The sequence below is a fragment of the Tenrec ecaudatus genome, chromosome 1, assembly GCF_050624435.1.
Source record: "Tenrec ecaudatus isolate mTenEca1 chromosome 1, mTenEca1.hap1, whole genome shotgun sequence".
Taxonomy (NCBI): Eukaryota; Metazoa; Chordata; class Mammalia; order Afrosoricida; family Tenrecidae; genus Tenrec; species Tenrec ecaudatus.
This window is the reverse complement of record NC_134530.1, coordinates 124,772,828-124,797,587: the sequence shown is the minus strand read 5'-3', so window position 1 is coordinate 124,797,587 and position 24,760 is coordinate 124,772,828. Positions and strand designations below refer to the sequence as shown.

Below are 24,760 nucleotides of genomic sequence, written 5' to 3'. Positions count from 1 at the left end.
AGGCACACGCTTCAGTCACTACACCACCAGGGCGCCTTACGCGTAACCTCTGCACCACTGACATTAAGGTGCATTCTAAATAATGTTAATAGTTTCCGTTTTATCAAGATGTGTCAGCTGCCAGGAAGAGAGCCTTCATGGTAATTTCATTTCGTTTGCCCCAGTACTGGACCCATCTAAGTAAGCTGCCTGCACTGTAGAAGGACTGAGGCGATATCTGTGGAAGTGACTGTCTTCCCACTCTCTCCTTCTCTGATAATACCTGTGCAGTGTTAAGTGTCTTCAGTTCCACCTCTGCCACTTACTAATATGCATGCGTGTGTTTGTTTTAGGGGAAAAATCTGATTTTTCAGTACTATAGATTTTTCATTTTGGCTCTTGTCTAGGTAATGCAGTGATCAAAAAGTCATGACCTCCAGTTTATGGCTTTTACTGGTTTCCTGTTCTGATTCACTGGAAATCTTTTGGTTTATGTGCCTGCTGGTAGTTTTATTCTTTGTCATGTTTACAATTCAGCTGTGGAATAAGCTGATAATTGATGGTAAATTTAGCAGCTCTTGTCCTATTTACATTGATTTTAAACTTTGAAAACGATTAAAAGTATTTTGTAAGAACATAACAATATCAGTGGCCAAACCTTTGGGGGAAATGAAAACAAAAAGTAAACCTCCAAAACTTACAAGTACAGATTTAAGCCGCTGCTCGATTTGGCTTCCATCCTCCCACACAAAGTGTGCCAGGTCCTTATATTTTTGAGTATCGGGCATCACAGAGACATTGCATTTTGCTTTAAAAGCTATAGCTCACTGTTTTACCAAGATTGATTATACAAATCCAGTTGTACAAATATGAACTTTTATAATCTGATATGACTCAGTCTTGGAAACTTACTGCAACTGTTTTGCAGCTCACGTGGCATCACATGACTCACTTCAATGGTTTGAGCCCTGTGTAGTAGTGATCAAAGTTCATCTGCTTAGGGGTTTTTTTGGTGTATGGATGACTTTTTTCCACTTTGTTGTGGATTGATTGTCTTTCAAAATACCCAATGCAGTCCTTCCTCTTATTCTTTTGAATCTCAGAAAGTAGTAGCTGTCTGCAAAGTTCAACCTCCACTCGTACACTGGGAAACAAATTTAGAACTTGCAGTAATGCACATGGAAGCCCTTTTAATTGTGTAGCAGATAAGATCTAGTATTACTTTCTTTACTCCTCCAACTTAAATTTGTAGGGCAACCTCTTGTGCCTCTTCACGATCAAATGTAACAAGTCAGCCCTAACCTATGTACACTGCCCATGATGTTGTTCCACAATGTGCTGACAGAGAACACACCGGGAACTTGCCCAAGAAGCAGTCTTTTTTTAGTACAGATTCCTCTACTCTTTATTAAGAATCTAGGTTTAAAGACTAAAACTGAAGCTTTTTTTGTTTTGCAACAGAAATTTCCTTTACATCTACTGGTTTCGCTACTAAAGTAAACTGAGAAATTTTTGAAAACATGTATGTATCTATTTTAATGATTTTGACATCTTCAAGGGCTTCAAAATAATCATCCATTTGTTTTCTCTGCTTAAGCTTTCAAAGACCATTAATATGTGAAAATCTATAATAGTTTTTAATAGTCTCTTTCGGTGTTTGAATTTTTACTACCATGCGTCAGACACGGTGCTGCTTCCTGTCAAGCCTACATCCATCAGGCCATGAGCGTGACAACTTCCTGTTTTCTTATTAACCTGACTGCACTTTGTGCTTTCTTCTTTGTAAGTTGTGAAATATCTTCATCCATTCCTTGCCTTTCTTAATTATATACTCTTTTGGATTTGCTTTGTTTGGTCATTCAGAGAAATTCTAAAATTTAATGTCTATACTGATAGTGAGAAGTTAAGATTTTACAAACTGTTAACATTGAAGTACATATATCAGACTATCTTAAATGCTGCTTGGATAAATTCTATATGTTTAATGGTCTGTCCTGTCTCCTTGTGCATGACGCGGTGAAGCAGTCTCCACCAGGTAAGAAGCAGCCCATTATTTGGGTCTTGGGCATTAGCACTCTCATCTCTCTGTTGATCAGCATTCTCATGCAGAACGTAAAAAATTGAAAATGCTTAATTCTAATATACAAAATTACTAAAAATAATGTTTTAAGCTGCTAGTTACCATCTGGTTAATACTGGGAAACATAAATGAAATGCTTTTAAAAGTAAAAGAAGGAGCATTTTTTATACAGATTTGTTTGGGGAATGACTTGGGGGGTGGTCTGCGTGGTTGTAACTACCATATTATTGTCAAGATGGTCAATCTAAAAGTAATGATAAAAGCGTATGAGAGATTGAATTAATGACCTTATTCTTAGAATACAACCAAACAAGTCACTGAGACTGAGAAACTTGCTGTGCACAGTGGCAAATATTGGTTTTTAGAATTATACCCAGTCTTGTTAATGCATTTTGCATGAATATTTTAATACGCACCCCCAAAATGGCTAAATATTAGGTCAAACCAAATAAAATTGCTGATAATTAACCCATAAGACTAGAAGTGGCAATATCATATGCCTCAATCTGATAGTTTAAAAAATCAGTTAAATGGGAAAATATAATAAAATCAGACTTAAATTAGCAAAGAAAATGTCCGTGCAGTATCTTGGGCACTCACTAAGCTTCGAAGAAGCCACAGCGAAGTCAGGAACATAACTGTTCTTAAGATTTATAATGTCCAGTGAAGTAAAGCAGACTGGTTATCTTTTCCTGTTTCTAAACTTTGAAAGACATTTCCCATGTGGGTCCACAAGACGGGGACAGGAAAAGGACGAGACAGGAAAGTGTTAGGCTGATGGCCTAACCTATAAGTTAGAGCACGTTTATGATGGACTGGAGCAGTGGCATGCCAATATGTGGCTCAGTGATCCTATGGGTAAATGCAGAGGTGAGATCCAGAAATACTAGTGGAAGCATAAATGACAATTGCATGTCTTCTCCCAGCAATCTCCCTTGGACTTTTATTTAACATATCTTTTTTCCTAAAGTATAAAATGTACATAGAAAAATGCACAAACCCTACATAATTATGGTCCCCTCTCTCCTCCCACTCACTGCCCTCTGCTTACCACCTCACTCTCCTCTCTTCCAACATCACAAGTTAGGTCTGCCTGGTTGTTTTCGCTTTACACTAATGTAATTATACAGAATACGGATGGTTTGGCTTCCTCCACAACATCAGGATTGATCCACGTTGTTTCATGTAGGAGTTGTCATTCATTTTGTCACTGCATAGTATCTCATCATATGAATAAACCATATTTGTGTTATATAGCTTATAAATACTTGAGTTATACCCATTTGGGATTATTGTGAGTGAAGCTGCTGTGAATGAACACCCTTTTAAGTAATTTTTGGTGTGTGTGTGTACTTATTTCTATTGTGTATATACCTAGGAATGGAATTGCTGGTAACTAATAGTTTGTTGTTCAATCCAAGACCTTGTAACTTTGACATTACAATTAAGACTAGCCCACTGCCATGAAGTCAATTCCCACTTCTAGGGAACCCTGCACAGGCTTCCCGAGGATAGAAATCTTTACAGGAGCAGAGAGCCTCTTCTTTCTTCGGAGACGCTGCTGGGTTTGGACCACCAACCTAGTAGTTAGCAGTTCAAAGCTTACCTGAAAGTGCCACCAGGGCTCCTTCAAGCTGCCAATCTATGATGGTGATCAAAATACTCAATAAAAATAGCTGAGCACCACCCAATTTTGATCTCGGAGCAAAGGAGATGTTGTTCATGGAGGTAGTTATCCAACATTCATGTTTTTCCTCCAATTGAATCATATTCTTCTGTTGCTCCTGGTGAATGAAGACCACGTGTTGTGCCTTGAATGGCTGCTGGCAAGCTCTGAAGACCCCTGGCACCACTTGCAGTCCTGAAGACCCAATGGTTAAAGTGTCCAACTGATGCAATGCCACAGCTGTGCCAACAGAGGAGCTACCGCCCTGGAAACACCGCACACGGCACAGTTCTGCTCTGTCCTGTAGGGTCTCTTTAAGATGAATTGACTTGATGGCAAAGGGTCTTTTGACACTACTCCTGAACTAGGAGGTAGAACCGAAGCACTAAACAAGGTTATCAGACCGGTGACCTGGAGGCCCCACGAAACTATGACCCTAACCATCCAAACCAAGAAACCAAATCCCATAAGAATTTTAGTTGTACAGAAACATCCTCAGCCACTGCCTCTTTTTGGTTAAACAAATATATCACAAGTTATTTGCCAATTCAGCTTCTTATAGATGTACAACTTATTTTCTCCGGCGTGGGAACAATTGTGAGCCTGGCAGGGGCCGTGCAGTGTTTCGTTCTGTTGTGCACATGGTCGCTGCACATCGGAGCCATCCGGTGGCAGCTAACAACAGCATCTCGTTTACATTAATCCGTCAGCTGTGCATCTTTTCCCTTAGTGTGACTTTAGCAGTAAGATGTTTCAGTTCTGGTGCTAGGACTTGATATTGTGTAAGAATCTGAAAGTAGTAGTACACTGCATGTCTAATGAGCCAGTCATAGGATTTAATCTTTTAAAATATTGACAGTGGTTCCTATTCAAACATAAAAATCTTACAAGAATGCTGCAAAGACCTCTCTAAAATAATTAACCTAGACCAGAAACATCCATGTTTTTGTTTTTCATGGTCTAAACCAAAAAAAACCATGGCCGACTCTGACTCTCAGTGATCCTGCAGAACAGAGAAGAGCTGCCTCCTAGGCTCCCTACGGCTGCACAGTTTGCAGAGAAGCAGCTGCCACGTCTTCCTCCTGCAGAGGGTTTGAACCACTCACTTCTCTGTCGCTAGTCACCTGATTGACCCTTGCTCACCAGGACTCCCTTCAAGGCATAATGGAGGCATTCTGTCAACCCAGCACTGTCATCAGCACCAACTCTGAATTGACTCTCCCCGTAGCAAAATGTCCACTCATTCCCTCCACCACACCTAGATTTGTCTCATATGACTGCTGAATTGCTGATTAAGCAATAGCTGTCGTATTAAGGCTGGTGTGTTAGTCTGAGGAGACGAGAGAAACAAATCCAGGGAGACTCATATGTGTCTAAGAAAGAGCTTTTTATACAAGAGCAGTTGAATATTGAGAAAACATCCCAGCCCAGTCCAGATCAAGTCCATAAATCTGATAGTAGCCCATATGTCCAATACCAATCTATAAAGTCCTCTTCAGACTCACAAAACACATACAATGATGCAGAATTCAGGAAGATCACAGGCCAGTGGGTGGAAGGTCTTGTGGATAAAGTGGTGGTGGAAGCATCTTAGCACTGGCAGGAATCTCCATCAGAGTCTCCAAGGGAGTGAAGAGAGAGAAGAGAGAGTCAGTCTCCCGCCTCTGAGGAGGAAATACAGGAGTTCCCAGAATCCTCAGGAGAAGGTCATGCCCACACAGAGGCCTCATTGGCTGTATTCTGATTGGCAGGCTAGACTCCACCCCTGCACTCTTAATCCTCAAATTGGCACCAGATTATGTAACTGCCACAGCTGGTTAAGCTAGACCTATAGGCCTATGGGCAGACCTTGCAGGCATATGAAGCATATCCTCAGAATAAAATCTTAGTGAAGATAGACACGTGATAGAAGGGAAAGAAGAGAAAGCGCTGACGCTTTTAGACACACATGCGCACTAGGATTAGAGACTGATGTTGAAAGGTATAAAATTGGGGGGGGTGTAAATTAACAAGAAATCCTTAAATCGAAATATATTTACCCTTACCAGATTTTCTTGGTGTGTTCTTTAGTGCAGTACATCCCTGTGATTCATTTAAAGCCAGATTTCTCAAAATATGGGCCATCTTCAGAATCATCTACTGTACCTGTTTACAATACCGATTCCCAAGCCTCACTTGCTGAATCCAGATGTCAGAGAGGTGGTTTGTACGCATGCAAAACAGTATGCATTTATGTAGAGAATCAGGTGGTCAGAGGGTGCTCTGACTCCAGCCATGCTGTCTCGGAAGGGAGGACCCAGAGCAGCTCACTGGGTGCAGTAGCCAGTGAGACGACCTGCCTAGGTCTGTAGCTGAAGCTGTTTGGATAATGGTTAATCCAGTGAATACCTAAAATAAATTGTTTTACACATCATAGAGATGTGGAGACATTTCATTAGACGGAAACAAGCTTATAGCAAAGTAAGCTTATTTTCACTTCTTTTGCATACTTAGGATAAAATCCTTGAAAGATGGAATTAAATGAGGTGATACATTTTTCTCAGGAACCGTGGGGGCACAGTGGTTAGGTACTAAGCTGTTACCATAAACGTGGTCCTTCATTCAAACCCACCTGTCAAGCCCGCTGCCACCACCGCCACCGCCGCCACGGGAGACGAGCCCTGGCAACCTGCTGTCCAGGAAGCCTCGGGGAAGCTCTAATGGGCCCTGTGGGTCACTGGACAGCAAACACCACCACAGATATCTAAAAGATCTTTAGTTCAGCCAAAGATAGCATTTGAAAGCAATTTTTCATTTGCTTCCAAAGAGTCTACACTTGGGGGCTGAGTTATATGGGAACAACAATAGCCATTATCTAATGATTGTTACAACCAGTAGGTGATAACAAAATGGGGAGTTCACAGAATTGCTTGTGTTTTTTAAAGTATTCCACAATAAAAAAACTTAGAAACCTTTTATTTATGTGATTGGCAAGAATGGAGAGAAGGACCAGTGCAGAAACCAGAATGTTTCAGGCACCGCCGTTGAGTGTATAAATTCACGCCTCCTTGCTTGAGAGTCCAGGAGCCCCGGTAGCATAGTGATTATGCATTAGGCTGCCAACTTCAGGGTCAGCAGTTCAAAACCACCAGCTGCTCCTCGGGAGAAAGACAGGGATTGTACTCCCATAAAGAGTTCCAGTCTCAGAAACTCACAGGGGCAGTTCCACCCTGCCCTATTTAGTCTCGGCTTCAACTTGATGGCAGTGAGTTTGCTTTTGCTTTGTTGTGCTGTCTGTAGTTTTGTTTTCTGGAGGGGCCTTCAACACGGTGTTAGGAATGTTGAAGCCCTTGAGTTAAAAGTTACACTTCTGATTCTGTGTCTTAAGTAAGTAAGTCGGCAACTGCAGAACTAATCCAGGAACGCCGCAGCGCCGTATGTTCAAAGATGTATCTAGCACGAGGAGCTGAAGCCCACATTCCCCAATGAAAGGCTTGTTGACAGACTGACACATTCCTGAGATACAGGCAGCTACCAAAAGATTCTAATACAGAAAGACGTCTGTGAGATTTAAGTGAAACCAGACTATAAAACGTTATGTGTAGCATACAATAGAATACTATTCCACCAGTGAGAGAAACAAAATCTTGATAGAGGCTACACTATGGATGGGGCTGGAAAACACTAGGCTGAGGGAAATAAGTCAGGCAGGAAAGGACAAATATTCTCTGACCATATTTATATAAAAAGACTATGACAGGCAAATATATAACAACCATAGTGTGTTAGTGGTTACTAGGAGCTGGGAGGAGGGAAGGGGGAGGTGTTATGCTTTAGAACGTGCTAAATTTCAGTTTATGGTGATGGAAAAGCCTCATAGATTAAAGGTAAGGTTGCAAAATCAATCTAACTACTGTCAATAAGTTGTTTGCCTGTAAAAAATTTAATTCGCAAAAGATGTGTGATGAATATATTTTACAAACATGTAGTTGCTGAGGCTGCTTATGTGCCACCAGCCATCTCACGGGATTTGGTTGCTTGGTTTGAAGGTTGCGGGCCTTGGTTTCACAGGACACCCGGTTATTAGGCTTGAATAAGTCCTAGTTCATTGCGTAGTGCCTGGGGTCTTACAAGCCTGTGGGAGGCCATCCAAGTCGTGACAATTGGTCTGCTCACATGAAGCAGCAGAGAGTCAGGAATTGGAGGGGATAGAATGTGTAACTAACTGATTACCTCCGTGGGAAACTCTGGAAGAACTGGGCGGTGCCTGGCCACGCCTGCTGAACTTTTGATCAAAGATCCTATGGGGGAAAAAATCTGATCAAAAAGGAGGAAATGCAGAACAGAATTTCAAAGTCTCATAGACTCCAGACTTCCCCGGGGCCATAGAAGGTGATGAACCCCTCACAATATTGCCCTGGGATGCTCCAGACTTTAAACCAGGGGTCCTCAAACTTTTTAAATGGGGCCAGTTCACTGTCCCTCAGACCCGTTGGAGGGCCGGACTATAGTTTTAAAAAAAACTGAACAAATTCCTGTGCACACTGCATGTATCTTATTTTGAAGTAAAAAACAAACGGGGCAGAAACACCCGGCGGGCCAGATCAGTGTCCTCGGCGGGCGCAGTTTGAGGACGCCTGCTCTAAACCAGAAGCATCCCTTGAATTGTTTGCAACCGAGCTGTAGCTTAGGCTAACGAGTAAGAACTGACTGCAACCGCTCTTTTAAGCACAGTCTGTACGAGAGGCAATAGACAGCAGCAGTTCTTAATATTGGAGAGGAAACGGCCAGAGCAGCGGTTCTCAGCCTGTGGGTCGCGACCCCCTTGAGAGGTCAAACGACCCTTCCACAAGGGTCACCTGATTCATAACAGTAGCAAAATGACAGTTTTTGAAGTAGCAACAAAAATAATTTTATGATGGGGGGGTCATCACCACATGAGGAACTGTGTGAAAGGGTCGCAGCATTAGGAAGGTTGAGAACCACTGCCCGAAAGGGTCCTGAGTTTGTCAGTGTGGGAGGGGCCCGCCAGCAAAGGGAGGGGAGAGAGGTCAGGCAGCTCCACAAATGTCAGTGTCACTGAATGGAGAAGCTTGAATCCAGGTGTGTGCTTGCTGTGTGTAGTATAGGCAACAAAAAACAAATTTACGAAATTTAACATGATGAAATAAAAAACAAAAAGAAATACGTGCTATGACAAGCCTTATATTGAAAAGTAAATTTCCACAAGACTATCAGTGATTTTGTGTACTTCTTGTTTGTGAGCATTTCAGAGAAAACTTTCAGCATAACGACCAGGGCTGTTTAAAAAAATACTCTCTCCAAGATAATTTTATTTTTACTATATAAGCAACATACCTAATAAAGACAATTTAGAAGATAAGTTTCACAGTCTTGGAATTAATATCGTACTATGTCTTTTTAGATAGTTTCCTAACCTTATATATAAAGCAAAATTGACTGGAAGGTTGCCTGGTCCGTGCAACCCTGATTTAAGATAACAAAATTAAAAGCAGGAGTGGGGACACCAGAGTCGCAGGGGTGGCTCCCCATAGCGATGGGGGAGAACAAGGAAGTAGGAAGGACTTCCAGTTGTAAGTTCACCTAAAATGCCTTTCTGCCTGTTTGAATGTTAGGCTGGAGTCCCCTAGGCCGGTGGGAGTGCCACATGCAAGTGCAGGAGCCCCTGGAGCACAGCAGGAAGCAGAGGGGAGGGCAAGAGGCAGGTGGCCTGAGGCACACCTGGAAGTTTCCATTTGTACTTTTGTCTCGGACCCTGCACATCTTAGCAGGACACCTCAAGGCAGGAATACCAGCAAACCGCTGCACAAACCGCTGCCACAGCCCTGATCCCCACTCCCAGCAGCACCACACCGTGTTTCCAAGAGAGAATTTTTACTGGAGCGGAGAGCCTCTTCTTCCTTCCTTGGGCATTTGCTGGCTTCGAAGTGCCAACCTTAGCACTGCTTAATAAAATTGAGATTTGATTCACAAAGGTAACTTGTTTGGGGTTCTTTCTTTGTGGCTATGAAGCAATTAGGTTTTGCTTGACTTCCCTTCTCTCAAACATTTTGGTGGAACTGGTGGTGACAAATAAAATGCCCCAGCGTTAGGCAATTGGAGACGAGAGGCCCACAAAGGGACAAGCTTTAATAATACATTGCATGAGAAATCTCCAAAGTCTTTTTTAAATCATTTTATTGGGGGCTCGTACAACTCTTAACACAATCCATACAGACATCCATTGTATCAAGCACATTTGTACATTTGTTGCCATCATCGTTCTCAAAACATTTTCTTACTACTTGAGTCCTTGGTATCAGCTCCTCATTTTCCCCTCCCTCCCTCCCAAAACCTTTGACAATTTATAAATCATTATTATTTTGTCATGTCTTATACTGTCTGATGTCTCCCTTCACCCACTTTTCTGTTTTCCGTTCCCCAGGGATGGGGTTATATGTAGATGATTGGCATCAGTTTCCCCTTTCTCCCCCACCTTCCCCTTAAAATCTTAAGTCGACTCTGACGAGCCCTTCGTAAGTAATTTCATAGCTAAAGCACACGTGTGGGACCACTTGAACTAGAAGCAATGATTCGACACTCAACAGAGCTGGATGGGAAAAGTCGGCTAATGATGGTGGGTTTAGGCCAGCACAGTGGAAATCCCCTACCCACACCAATTCCTCCTCCCAGGACAGCTTCCCCCATCTACTTTGAAAAACTGCACCCGCTGGTGGTCTGTCTCCAGTACCCCTGACCTCTCCCAGCTGAGGGGCGGTGCCACCTGACCCAGTTTCTTTCTGGCATTGCCGGTGGCATAAGGGACGATCCCAAACGCCCTTTCATGCATGTTACTGAGCTGAGAGAAGCTGTGATTCTTGCCCATTTGTCTCTTCGCTTTTTCCTTTGGCTCTTTGAGTTAATTCCTGTTGTATGTAAGTTATCTGAGTGTGCCTCTTGCTGTCTCAAGCCAAAAGACTCTGAGGGATAGATGTGAATTGGGTGAAAGCAATTGTCGATGATGCTGTAGGAATTTGATAATAATCACCACCTGACTCGAAATTTTGCTTGGCTGTTTTTCCCTTGTGTTTTTAAAGACTGTGATTACACATGGTCTCTGCGCCCATTTCTACTGAATGCCAGGCACAGTATCTCCCAGGTGGATATGACAATATAAGTTTATTTGTAGAAAATTTAAACTCTCTTTGCATTTACTAGATAGCCCTTTGCCTTCCCTTATTTATCTTCTCGCCAAAGAATACGCCGACATACGTTTGTCTCTCCCTACTAGCAGTTCTCAAATAAAAACAAATTAACTATCTTCTCTGAGGCTGAGGAGATGACTCTTCAACCTGTAGTTAATTTGATATCATATTTGAGGTTGCTTGTTGCACATGAATGGAAGCACTGGTGACATAGTGGTTACCCATAAGGTCAGCAGTTTGAAGCCACGTGCTGCTTCTCAGGAGAAAAGCATTGTAAAGAATGACAGGCTCGGTAACTCACGGGCAGTTCGACCCTGACCTAGACAGTCACTAGGAGTCACCCTCAAGTTGACGGCGGTGGGTTTGGTTGCATAGGGCGTGAAGCTGTAGGTTATAGTAACTTATTAGCAAAGGAAAGCCATAGCTCTCCAAACAAAACTGAGTTTCCACGACTGTGTCTATCGGTCCTTTAGAACAGCCAGGAAGAAGGGAGACACGTGCTCCTCATTATTTCTTCAAAGAGGCTGGGAGAAAAGATGAAGGTATTAACTGACTTCTCGCTGGCACTTGGAGCTATAAATCAAGTGTTGCAATGTGCTGATAGGATGTTGCACCAGAACGTGGCCGTTGAGGTGCTAACGGGGCATCACCGGGCGGGCGGGCGCTGAGGAGGTGAGTGCTCTGCGCCCTCTCCCTAAGGTGCAAGCCCTCCGTGCAGGCCCCTCTGCCCTTCCCAGGACAATGCTGCTGCAGCTCCAGTTTGTCTCGGTCTATCCTGCTCTCTCGCTCTAGGGCCTGGGACTCTCTGTGTACTTCACGGGCAGAGGCCAGTGTGCCGCTTACTCTCTTACCACACTCAAGCAGGGACGTGCCAAGGTTTCTTCACCTCTTCCTGGAAGTCTGTCGGGAACGCCGGGAGGCCTTAGAGCAAGGCTGGCATGTCTGTGCTCACAGAGCCGTTAGTTTTGAAAGTGTGTGTAACATTTCCTGAGTGTTTCGCTGGGCGCTTATCTCAAGGGTACGAGGTAGTTGACCGACCCGCAGCGTGTCCCTGAGACGCGGGTTGATCGCAATGGCGAGGGCATGTGGAGTCTGAGCCTGACGCGTGGTAGTCATTCAAGGGAGCCGTATTTGGAGCCTTCTTTTCTAGCTTGCTTTTCTTTCCTCCTTTTATTCTTTCTGTATTATGGGAGAGCTTTATTCATAATGTAGCAGAGGAATGAGACTAGTAATGGGATATCAAAACCAAACTTTCAGTCCAGTGCCTGAGGGCAAGGCTCCTGTCTTGGTTGTGTCGGTGGCAGTGACGGCACATGAACTGGTGGGGAAGTGCACAGGGTTCTGAGGGAGCTCAGCCGGAGAAATCACGATGAGCCAGAGAGGTCACCTCTGCTACCCATAAGACTGGGCTTGGAGAATGTGATATAGATGCTTGACAAGGGGTTTTTCAGAATCGAACTCAGAGTTGCCCACCTAGCAACAGGGAGCCTTTGAGCGCTGCCAGCCTCTCCACGTGAAGGCGTCTCTCGGTAAAACTCCATGGGCCAAGTAGCAGAGCATGATTCCCAAGTAGAGAAGAGAGGGGAAGGGGCTATGCAGTGGACACCATTTCTCTCCCCGCCCCCTGTGCGAGAGAGCAGCCACCCCAGGAAGAGTGGGGACAAGGGGGCAGGAGCACGCCTGCCCATCACGGAATGGAGAGTGGTCTGGTGGCCATTGTTTTACTGCAGGATGGAGACCTAAGAAATCTCAATGATTTGCACGATTGTCGTCATTTACAGAATCTTGGAGATGGCTCTCAAGATAGACAGTGTACAGTTTATGTGCTAGTTAAGAGTATGACATTTAAGTCTAGTTACTGAAATACTCGCAGCTGAACTAATAAAATAGCTGGGACTTGCTTCACAAAACCCCATACGTGAGAAGAGTGTAGCCTAACGAGGTAGTGTGTGACGTGCTGAGTTGGTTGAAGTTAGGTAAGGGGTACATGGGGCTCATGATAGAAACTGTTTAAAGACTTGCCATCGAAGCAGTTCTGAGTCATTGGGGCCTGTGATAGAAGACATAAAAGATTTTCTTTGAATCTGACGTTTATACCTGTGTGTCCTTTGCCAGTTACTCTACTGGGGGCTCCATTTCCTCATCTGTAAAATGGGGATATTAAAACCAACCATCTGTAACCAGTCAGTTAAAATAACATACTGAACGTGCCCATTATATGACATGAAGGAGGCACTGAGACACTCCCCCACCTCCCCCCCCCAAAAAAATGCAGTTCTTGTGTCTGTAAATAAAAGTAGATGATAAAGGTGTTCGCGTCCTTAAACACATGAATCATTTGCTTGTTGTCTTGTGGGTGGCCCCCCTTCCCCCAGTGAAGTAAATTAACTTGGGTTTTGTTTCAACAGCTCAGATGCCTGAAGGGCCAGAGGGGCTTCTCAGGCCAGCCCCCTTTTGATGGGATCCACATTGTCCACCATTTAATTGGAGATGACGACTCATTCCACTCTTCAGATGAAGACTTCATAGATAGTTCCTTACAGGAAGGTGGTGTTGATTTTCCTTTGCACCGGAAGTCTGGCCCGATGTCTTTGGACCCAGCCGTGGCAGACGGGAGTGAGAGTGAAACAGAAGACATTGCACTAGAGACCAGAGAGGGCGGCCAGGCAGCTCCGCCGCCGCAGCCGCCGCTGCCAAGAAGGGAGTCATACTCCACCACGGTCTGATCAGCACTGAGTCTCCGCTGAAGGACTGATAGCATACACGTAGTGGTTGTTTCATATGTACATATATATATATAAATCTGTATATTTCACCATCTTACTTGCCTTTTTATCTCTGCCAAATCTTTACCTTTGACTTACCGTTGCCATAAAGAAGTCTGGAAAGTAGCCTGGAATATGGTTAATGGATAAAACAAGGGTCCAACAGTATTACTGGAGATGAATGTTATTTTGTTTGTTTAGAAAGACACCAATATCAGTAACAAGCCATTAGGAAGTTTAGAAGTATGGAATATTGAGTCTTGTGCAATATTTTATGCTCAGTGAACAAATTATATATTTATCTTTATCAGTTTGTTTTCAGGATAGCTGTCTAAAACAGTTGACCAATGCATTCATCTGATTGGCCTGGTGTTTGGGGGGATTTTTTTTCCCATTAAAATTCCTGTTCTTTCAGTGGGCCACTAAAAGCTCCCACACGCACAGCCTTTTTTCCCATATTGTTTTATAAACACAAATTAAACAGTTATCTGGGCAGTTTAAAAGTTTGTTTTAACCTAATTTTATGTGCATATGATGCCTCCATGTATTGCTCACTGGCCCCGAGTAAGATAATTGCAGACATGCTGTTTATTTGTACATATTGTAAACCCACACCGTGCATCAGTGACCATCATTTTTTAGAGGAACATACATGTTGTACAATGACTGCCTCCAGCATTCTAACAGGACTTGTGTAAATAATAGGCTAAAAGAAATCAAACACTAGTATTTTAATTCACTTTAGTATCTTGCTTAGATTACATACTAGCAGCTCTGTAACTTAACTGGTATTTGTTCAGAAATACGACTGATGAAATCTTTTTCACCATGTGTATGCAACTGATATATTTTTCACGGCTAAAGAAGTTATAGCACATATGACTTAGTGCTAATATTCTACTTAGTGTAATTTAAGCAGTGGTTCAGCATTATAACAATTATATTTGCAAATACTCTGTGAGCATTATCTTCAGACCCTGTAGTTTATAGTCTATAGGTAAAGCCATAAGAATCCTTTCCCCTACCTGCCCTGCTTTTTTTATTTTTTAGACTTCCCACCCCCAGAAAATGGAGCGCCTTCCATGGATAAATTGAAGAAAACCCTTCATACAAATGACACCTTATGCAAAATACAGATTATGGAGAAAGAAAGGAAAGTGTTGACGAATTGCTTTCCGCAGACATTTTTCATTGGCAGCCTGTGGGGAAGTAAGTAGCTTTGGAGGCCCAGAGGAGAGTAGAATCCAGTCTGCATGGGGCTGCAGCTTTGCACAACACGTCGTTTCTGTGGTGAGCTGGAATAGAAGAGGCGAAAAAAAACCTAGATTTTCCCCCTCTAAAACCAGGAGTTAAGCCTTAATAACATTTTGAACTAATCTTTTCCAAAAACCCTTTATAACTATTTGTTTGCCTGAGAAATGAGATTGAAAACATGCCTACGGTGTCTTGAGCACTAAATTCTAATGGTTAGGTAATTATCTCCTCCCGCCCCCTTTCTCGTCAATAGCAGGGCCAGAGTTTAATCGAGACCTGTTACCCAAGCCTTTGAGAAGGTTCCGTTAATAAGTTTCTCAATCCCCTGCTCTTGATAATTGGTGATTTAAATAAGATTGATTTAAATGTGTCCTATATGTATATGTATATGTATATGTATGTGTTTTTACATACAAACACACAGACATACAACTTTAGCGTAGATACCTCTCTGAATAGTGTGCCTAGTACGTTTGGGATTCTCTCTGGGGTTTGGTAGCGTCAACCTAGAAGTCTGTCAATTCGAGATGACGCATCATCACTTTGACACATGTGCATACCCTGCCCCACTCCCCATCGAGAAATTTGGATGATCGGACCAGGACTAGGCAAACTGCAGTCCAGGGGCCAAACCCAGCCTGCCACCCACTTTTACATGAGCCACTAGCTAAGCACGACCTTACGTTTCCAAACCCTTGAGAATAATCAAAATGATATTTTACTACACATGAAATTTAAATATCTAGGTTCACAAGTGAAGTTCTGTTGGCACACAGCCATTGTAATGTGCATGCATGTCTTATATTTGGCTGGTTTTGCCCACAACAACCAGCCTGAGTGCGTGCAAAGGAACCACAGGCCTAAAATACGTGCTCTTGGCCCTTTGCAGAGACTGTGTGCTGAGCCTGGATCCAGAAAGATCCAGAATGGAGGGTCACGTGTTCAGCACGGCTCAACAGAAGACCAAGCCATTTGCTTTCTTGCCATTGAGCGACTGAATTGGCAAACTCAGCCTGCCTAGGGGATCTTACTTACTCAGAAATATTCCGGATGGAGAGAGAGAGTGCCAGCCACTTCGTGAGATTCCATAGCAAGCGCTGGGAGGACCCTTGCTCCTCTAGAGAAGGGAAGAGTCCCAGAATCCTAGCACCCGGCCCAGTCCACTGATATATGCTTCATTCAGTAAATGTTATCATTCGACTTTAAAAACAAACATCACCGAAAACCGCATTAGAATTCGAAACATTGAAAGATACTGTGACGTCATTCTCAAAGTATAGTTTCTGTTTAGAACTGAGACATTAAAAGAATTATGGTAAGTATACGTCACCCGTTGAGACACACACACACACACACCCCGGTGAATTTAGACAGTAAAAAACTGGAAACACCAGTCTGCTCAATCAAGGTGCTTCCACACAGTCCTGCAAAGGGGTTGGATCCCCCTGGCCTTTAAGATGCAGAAGAAAACTACTCCCTGGCTTGTACCCTACCCATTCACATACATGTATGTGTGCTGTTGAAGAAGTTATTGGGTGTGGTTTCTTTAATCTCTGGCACGTTGCGGCATGTAAATATCATTTGGTTAGACTTTCAGAGTGGAGTGTTGAAGGAGTGGGAGTAACTTAAAGGAGGACCCAGAGTAACTGTGCTGCCTTTTGGGCATCCTGGCCATCGGGGTTGAGCTCCTGGGAGAAGAGAATGGGAAAGGCGGTAGAGCCCTTCCAGATCAAGAAAACACTGTGAGACATCCTTGTTAACATTGGTGGTCAATTTTCTCCGTCCTGGAAAAAGAAGCCAAAGACCTAAGGGTTTTGAGGAGTCGAGGCATCAAGTTCAAAGTAACTGGCCAGTGGGTTCAAACACCACACGGAGCACCACACCAACCGGCCTGGGGCGGGAGGACGTACAACATTTCCGTAGCTCGGGACATGACCTGTGGCTTGCCACTCTCTGGATAGTGCCTTTGACTGCAAATAAAGTCTAGACTCATTTCAAGTCTTTTGTTTTTGACCTTTGAAAAAGCAATTTGGTAACGTGTTCTCCTGTATCACTTATATCACTATATCATTTTCATATTTAAAGTATGACTTGTGGTTTGCTAAAGTCTTGTTGATGGACAGCTAGATTTCTGTTTAGTACCACACGCCGACAGCTAATATCTCACAGAATTAATGCATTATTTCCTCCGCGCAAGCAGTGTGTTTTAGCTTGAAAGGTACTGCTGCTCTAGCGCTAACAGCACAGTAGTAAGAATTTTGGAAGAAGGCGGGCTCCCCGTTCATGTCGTTCTGCAGACAGAGTGATGATCGAAAGGGAGTGGAGGCTGTTGGCAGCCCAAGCTGTCACCTCATTTCCGTTTGATGGATCCCTTCTTTTCACTCCAAAGAAAAGGTGATAGAAAAATGCAGTAGGTTTGCCCTAGAGATGTATTTCATTTTCCTGTTGGGATTTTTACTGTAATGTATGATAACTTGAAATGTTTACTTGTGCCTTTGCTTTAAACAATTAAAGTTTTCCATTTATAAAAAAACAACGAAAGGATCTGTTTTCTTTATTCACCTTTAAAAGCAGAGGGGCCATCAAAACATGGCTAAAGAGCCCTTGACCTTACATCAGAACAGTCTTACAAGGTGTCATGCTCCCTAGCTTCCCCCTGATCTGCCTTTGTGTACTTAGTGATAAAGTGCATGTTACATGATTGATTGCCTTTCAGTCATCTCTTCAGTAAAAGTAGATGGGTGTCTAAAGAGCCCTGGTAGGGCAGCTGTTACGTGCTCCACTGCTAACTGAAAGATAGGTGGTTGGAGCCCGCAGGTTGCCTCACAGGACAGAGTCCTGGTGTTCTGCTCCTTCAGAAATTACTTTTGTGAGGTGCCATCGAATTGCTTGCACTGCCCAGCAGCAAAGCACTGCCCAGTCCTGTACTGTCCACCCAGTCAGGGCAACCTTGGAGCCCATTGTTGCAGCCAGAGTCAATCCATCCCCTCAAAGGTCTTTCTGTTTCACTGGCTCGCTACCAAACATGGTATCTTCCAGCAACAAATACCCCCGATAACGTGTCCAAAGCACAGGAGCCAAAGTGTTGCCATCTTGCTTCGAAGGAGCACTCGGGGCATACTTCTTTCAACACAGATTGGTTCGTTCTAGCAGACCATGGCACAAGCCAGTGCCATAATTCAAAGACATCGATTCTGTAGTCTTTATTCTTTATGCGCCATATGAGGCAATAAAAGTACCATGGTTTGAGTCAGGTGCACCTTAGTCCTCAAAGTGACATCTGGGCTTTCGAACCCATCTATTCGTCTGTGCAGCAGATTTGCCCAGTGCCATGTGCAGGTGATGATTTAGATCCAAGGAAAATTCAATCCTTACTCTCAATCTTTCATCCATCTATCATTATATTGTTTACTGACACCGTTGTAAGGACTTCTGTTTTCTACATGTTGAGATGCAGTGCACACTGAAGACTATAAAGGTGCCAAGTCCCCTTGCAGCATGCGAGTTGTTACCTACGTATCACAGGTTGCTAATGACTCTTCCTCAATCATGCTGCCACATTACACAGTCCAGCTTCTTGTGAAAGGATCCAACCATGATGCACATCTCTGACTTTAAACTACACACTGCCCCCTTGTTCAGTTCAAAGGACTGAACCTCTTGTATAAATTCCAAGTGAGCACAATTAACTTCTGGAATTCCCATTTTCTAAATTACATTCATAATTTGTTATAATCCACACAGTTGAATATGTTTGCATAGGCAATCAAACACCAATAAACACCTTTCTCATTTTCTCTGCTTTTGGCCACGGTCCATCCAACATCCGCAGTGATTCTCTTTGTCCAGTGTTCTCCTCTAAATCTGTCTTGAATTTCTGGTTGGTGCTTTTTGCTGTACCGATGCAACCATTTGTACTTGCTGTGAGCATGCCGGGGAGGCCGTATCTGACTTCACCTGGCTTCCCTACCGCCCGAGGCAGAGGTCACACATGCTTGCACCCTCCATCCTCTGTTCCCCTATTCTGACACCAGCCCAAGACACAATTTTTCTGCTGGCTTTGATAATTGCTGCAATGGTCACACACAACTCAGATGAAATTCATGATTGAGGAGGTTTACTGGGCATGTTAACCATTTACCACACGCCCGTCTCAGTACTAACGGTCTGAATACAGTCATTGACCCAAAGAAGCACCTCTTCTCAGCCAGCACCCAAATCTCTCTCTGGTCCGTCACCTCATCCATATAGTCCCTGGGCCTCTACCTCCGTGGGCCAGGAAGTCAATCCAGTGCTCTGCTCAGTCTCATCACCTCAGCTTTGTCCCTCGTTCTACTTCCTGGTCTCCCTGCCTCAGTCCCTTTCCCCAGCCTGCCTCCTTTGCTCTGTCCCTAGGTCTCTAGGCTGCATCCTCTGCTCTCGGCCTTCCGCCTCTTCAGATAGCCATCTCAAACATGCACTTCTGGTGTCTCTGTTTTCGATGGTCCTAAGAACAAGTGTGCACCTGAGATGACTTTTCTCCCCAGAGGAATGGCTTTGAAGGAAGTGTGCCTTGCTTTTCAGCAGACCAGAGACCCCAAGGAACAGCAGGCGGCAGCAGGGTTCGCACCCTTTACCAAACTTACTGCCATTCCAGCTCAGAGTGACCCCATGGGACAGTGTAGAACTGCCCCTGTGCGTTGCAGAGATTGGAACTTTTTAGGAGAGGAGAAAGCCTCGTCTTGGTCTCTGTGGAGCAGCCCAGCACAGAACCGGGGGGTGCCCTGCTATAGTTTGTTGTGCCAGCCTGGCCAATAAACACAAGTAGGATTAACTGAAGGGCAGAGAGATAAATGGCTCAGTGAGCCTCACCTTTAGTTGTTCTGTGCCTCAGTTTAAAGGAGTACACTACCTGTGAGATGCCTAGCCTATGGACTGTGTCACTGTAAGTTGAGGTCCCTTTAAGCCCACACGATTGGAATGTTCATCTCGAGCTGGAGACCTGCCTTGCTGTTTGCTGCCTGGGTATATATAGCCCAGCTCTCTACAGAAGGGGACTGGCAACTGGCAGCTCTCAAGCCTTGAAGGACTGCTAGTGTCTCACTGCTTTATAATTTAACTGTTAATTTCTTATATTATCTATCTGTATATTATTTAATGGTTTATTTCTTGAATTATATATCTATCTTTATAAATATATTTATATATAATTACTAGCAATCTGGTTTGTCTCTGTCCAATACACGCCCCTTCCCTCTGCTGAGGTGAGACTTCCCTCCACCTCCCTCCTGCTCAGTAGTGTAGCCGAGCACTCTCTCCCAAAGAGACAAGAGCCACGGGCAGAAAGGACAAAGTTACAACACATCACAGAAAAGATTATGGCCAGATGGGCCATATGATGGCACTGAATCTCAGCTAGCTGGCAAAAAATAACTCAACTCCTCAGTAAAAGAACGCTTTGTTCTAATAATGAGGCACTGTAGGATACCCACCTTCCAGTCATGCTCACTGAAGACAAAATAGGTGCACAAGCAAACGTGCTTCCCAGCTGGGAGACCCAGCTTGGCATCATTGTCTCTTCCATTCACTTGCTACTCAATACTCAAGAGCAAGTTTTAGAATCTCTGCCAATAGCCATTTGGCCTTTACTTTTGTTTTCAAGTGACCGTGCACTTTCTTCATGTAAGATGTTTTTGATGTCATCCCACAACTTGTTTGCTCTTTGATCATTAGTATTTGATGGGTCAAATCTGTTCTTAAAATGGTCTCAAAATTCAGGTCGGATGTACTCATGGCTATATTTTGGTTCTCGTGCGCTTGCTTTACTTTTTCCTATCTTCCCTTTACAGCTCAGGAAATCCCATGAGACACCTCTACTCTGTCACACGTGATCCCTATGAGTCAAAATCAACGTAACGCCGCATAAGAACATGAGATGTCTATTTTCTTTTTAAAAGAGACATGCTCGTGGAGACCCAAGGCCCAAGTGTCGGCCACTGGAGATCCCCTCACAGAGGGGTTCAGGAGAGGAGATGGGTCAGTCAGGGTGCGAGATAGTACCGATGAAGAACACAGCTTTCCCCCAGATCCTGGATGCTTCCTCCCCCCAACTACCATGATCCGAATTCTACCATTGCAGGGCTGGATAGGGCAGAGGCTGTACACTGGTGCATATGGGGGCTGGAGGCACAGGGAATCCAGGGTGGATGATACCTTCAGGACCAAGGGTGTGAGGGGCGATGCTGGGAGAGTGGAGGGCGAGTGGGTTGGAAAGGGGGAACTGATTACAAGGATCCACATGTGACCTCTTCCCTGGGAGATGGATGGCAGGGAAGGGGGGGAAGGGAGACTCCGGATAGGGCAAGGTATGACAAAATAACGATGTATAAATTACCAAGGGCACTTGAGGGAGGGGGGAGCGGGGAGGGAGGGAAAAAAAAAAGAGGACCTGATGCAAAGGGCTTAAGTGGAGAGCAAATGCTTTGAGAATGATTGGGGCGGGGAATGTATGGATATGCTTTATACAATTGATGTATGTATATGTATGGATTGTGATAAGAGTTGTATGAGCCCCTAATAAAATGTAAAAAAAGAAAAGAGAAAAAAAAAGAAAATGATTAGGGCAAAGAATGTACAGATTTGCTTTATACAATTGATGTATGTATATGTATGGACTGTGATAAGAGTTGTATGAGCCCCTAATAAATTGTTTAAAAAAAAGAGACATGCTCATTTTCTTATAGAAGCCCTTTTATTAAGCTTTATCAGAACAAAGGCAGTCATCTGGATGAGGGAGGCTGTCAGTATGCCCCCTGACAGAGGCCAGTGGAATCCAGCAAATGACAGTGAGAGCACTCATTCTGTGTTAGCGGATAAAGAAATCAGCAGCAGCCATGACTGGGGGCAGGTCTGTGCACACGGTCTTCGGTGGGACTACAGCACCAGGCTTGGAAGAGGACCGTGACTGGGCTTGGTACCTCACTGCAGGCTTAAAGGATGACAACATTGGCTCTTATTGGATCACCATTAAGAACATGCCTAAGTAAGCACTTTGTGTTAAGAAGGATACATCCAAACAAGTTCCCTAGTTCTTTGTGTGAGCATCTTTCTGCATAGTCTATTTTTTAATTTAATTTTTAACAGCTTTATTGGTACTTCATCCACATATCATATAATTCAATCGTTCAATCTCATCAAGAAGAGTTGTACAACCATTACCACAATTTTAGAACATTTTGTTCTTTCGTACTCATTGTAATTTGTATAATTATTTTTAAATGGTGACAAAAATATGCACAACAAAACATTCTCCCATTCAACAACTTCCGCAGTGCCATTGATAATACTCTTCATGTTTAATTATTGATATCCTTTTCCAAATCATTCCACCACCATTAATTCCCCTTAAAAATTCTTCCTCCTCCACCCATAACGATTGGTCAAGTATGGTTTCTTTTTTATCTCCTTTTTCAGTAGTTTTCTTGAAATAATATCACACATTATAAAATCGCTTTCTAAAGAGCTGCGTGTACATCGTCATTGTATTATACAATCCATCTTAGTGCTCCCGCTCTTTGCTCACGTTCATTGTTTGCTCTCCAATTCCTCTCCCTCTCCCCACCTCCCATCCTGGATAAACCATTGCATCGGTTATTGTAAACATGCATCCACTCTTGTGCTTCATAAACTGGAAAACCTAACAAATAAAAAACAAAACAGAAAAGAAAATAATAATAATAATATAAAGATAAAAGTAAAGAGTAGCAAAGAAAAAACCGCCATCAGTATTTTAAAAGTCAGAGAACAAATTTCTGTTGTGGAACAAACAAGAAATATTTGAGCCTAGAGCAAATTCAGGTTGGGTCAAGAGGGAGGTCGACTGACCAAGTATCATATACCATGGTTTAATAATCAAGTTTGCAATAATCTCAATCTGACAGTAAAGCTGTTCAATTCCCTTGCCTATGGCTAGCCATCGTGGCCAGAGGGGATCTGCCAGATGTTTGATCTAACTAGTCTGCAGATGGATTTGGGGCTCCCTTGTCCTCCACAGCCTTCTACAAATGGGTGTTCACAATTGAAGCTCTGATACCCTTCCCTCGATCATATTTGGACTTTGTTATCATCATCTTTGGATCACACAGGCAGGTGTGCTTCTTCTAAATGGACTTAGTTGACAGCTCACTTAGATGGTTGCTTGTTTGAGTATATAAGCCTTTAAGATCCCAGATTCTATTCCCATTGATAGCCAGGCACCATCCACTTTCTTCACCACACTTGCTGTAGCACCCTTATCTGCAGTGATCTCTTCATGAAGCTGAGTACTGAGCAGGGCCATGTTACAAGAACTAACTTCTTGGAGGGGGGCTAGAATTTAGTGGGAGCCCTGAATCCATCTGCTTGTCCCTGGATTATGAACGACTCTGGTTTACTTTGGCAGTCAGATTATGACAAAAACAAGAAGGAGCAACAACAAAACAAACAAATGCAGAACTCTGCCCACCTCCCCCCAAAAGAAATACATTGCCAGTCATTCCTCTGGGGTCTGAAGCGATTGCATTGCTAACACCAATAATTTATTCAATGGCATAGAATTTAAGGTACTGTTGACATGAGGAGTTTATTCAAGTATAGTCCAACTGAGAGTGGCAATCCTGATTTTAAGTATTAATTGTAATACTTTAATCTCGCATTGTATTTTTGATTACTGGGTCAGTTACATATACACATAGATTAATATGAAGATAAGGCATATGGGTGCTACTGTAAAAGGAAAACTATGCCTTCTGCATTTTTATCACAAAGTTCATATCACTTAGTCGTTCAGATAAGTAGTTCACTCTCCATGAAGGCTTCAAAAATTCATAGGAAAATTCTATTATCTCTATTTCCCCCTCATTTCCCCAACTTTATGCAGTGACACATTCACAGTGGGTGGGGGGCGGTGGAGACAGGATGTGGGCCTGATCTGTCATGGAGCCCTGGGGGATGAGTGGGCGGGACACAGCAGTGTTTGGTGGTCCCAGCAGAACCGTGTGTGCCAGTGCTGGAAGAAGCGGTGATGGCCTGGGTCCCCTAATCAAGGCCGCAATCAGGTTGCGGTAAGGGGTGGGGTGCGGTGGGCCACAGAGTATCTGCTCCAGAGAGACCAAGCAGCCAAGCCCTTGCCTGGGGCAGGAACCCACAGGGCAGCTGCGGGCCACTGAGAGCACTTACATGACTGCGTCAAGTGCAAGCCTCGACAGGCGAGTGTCTTCGTAGTGTTGGTGGTGATCTTGCGATTGTCCGTCTGGCTTGCAATGCGTTGCAGGCAGAGGCCCTTGTTCATGTCCAGTAGTCCATTCTGGGGCCAGCAGCCCCTGGTGCAGCTCTAAGCCTTACCCAGTTTGATCCACTGCTTGAAGTCGTCCGCCACTGGCAAGCCCAAGGGCTAACCCTGGTGCATGACTTTTAAGTCCTAGCCTCCCAGGGGACAACGATGGACTCAACAGGGGGATCCTTCACCATGCACTCATTGACCCTCTCCAGCACCATCTGCCCTGGTTTGCACAGTCCCCGTGAGCGCTGTGCCGAAGGCCGAGAAGCGGTCACTGCACTGCAAGCTGGACATGCATGTGAAAGGCAGACTCGTCTCCACGGTCTGACCACTTGGCCTCCAGGATTCCCTGAGAATGGATCTGTGACTTGATTCCCTGAGACGCCATGATTCCCTGAGAATGGATCTATGACTTGTCACACATGGCCTCAAAGTCCTGATACCTCAGAGGGGGAAGGGCCCACGGGTGAGCCAAAGCTGGGGGCCCCCAGCCTGGCCTTGACTTTGGCGGAGCAGGCTTCAGAACACCACGGGGGA

General features: G+C 44.0%; 1 protein-coding gene across 4 annotated transcripts in view; it reads left to right on the top strand.

Moving 5' to 3' along the window:
• EVI5 (ecotropic viral integration site 5) overlaps window positions 1-17,440 on the top strand; it is a 213,406-nt gene extending 195,966 nt beyond the window's left edge. For all 4 annotated transcript variants that reach the window (XM_075558442.1, XM_075558453.1, XM_075558432.1 and 1 more), the window contains one exon: window positions 13,318-17,440. In XM_075558442.1, coding sequence (XP_075414557.1) covers window positions 13,318-13,635 — 318 coding nt within the window. In that variant the 3' untranslated portion in view covers window positions 13,636-17,440. The remainder of the gene's footprint in view (window positions 1-13,317) is intronic.
• The last annotated feature ends 7,320 nt before the right edge of the window (window positions 17,441-24,760 follow it).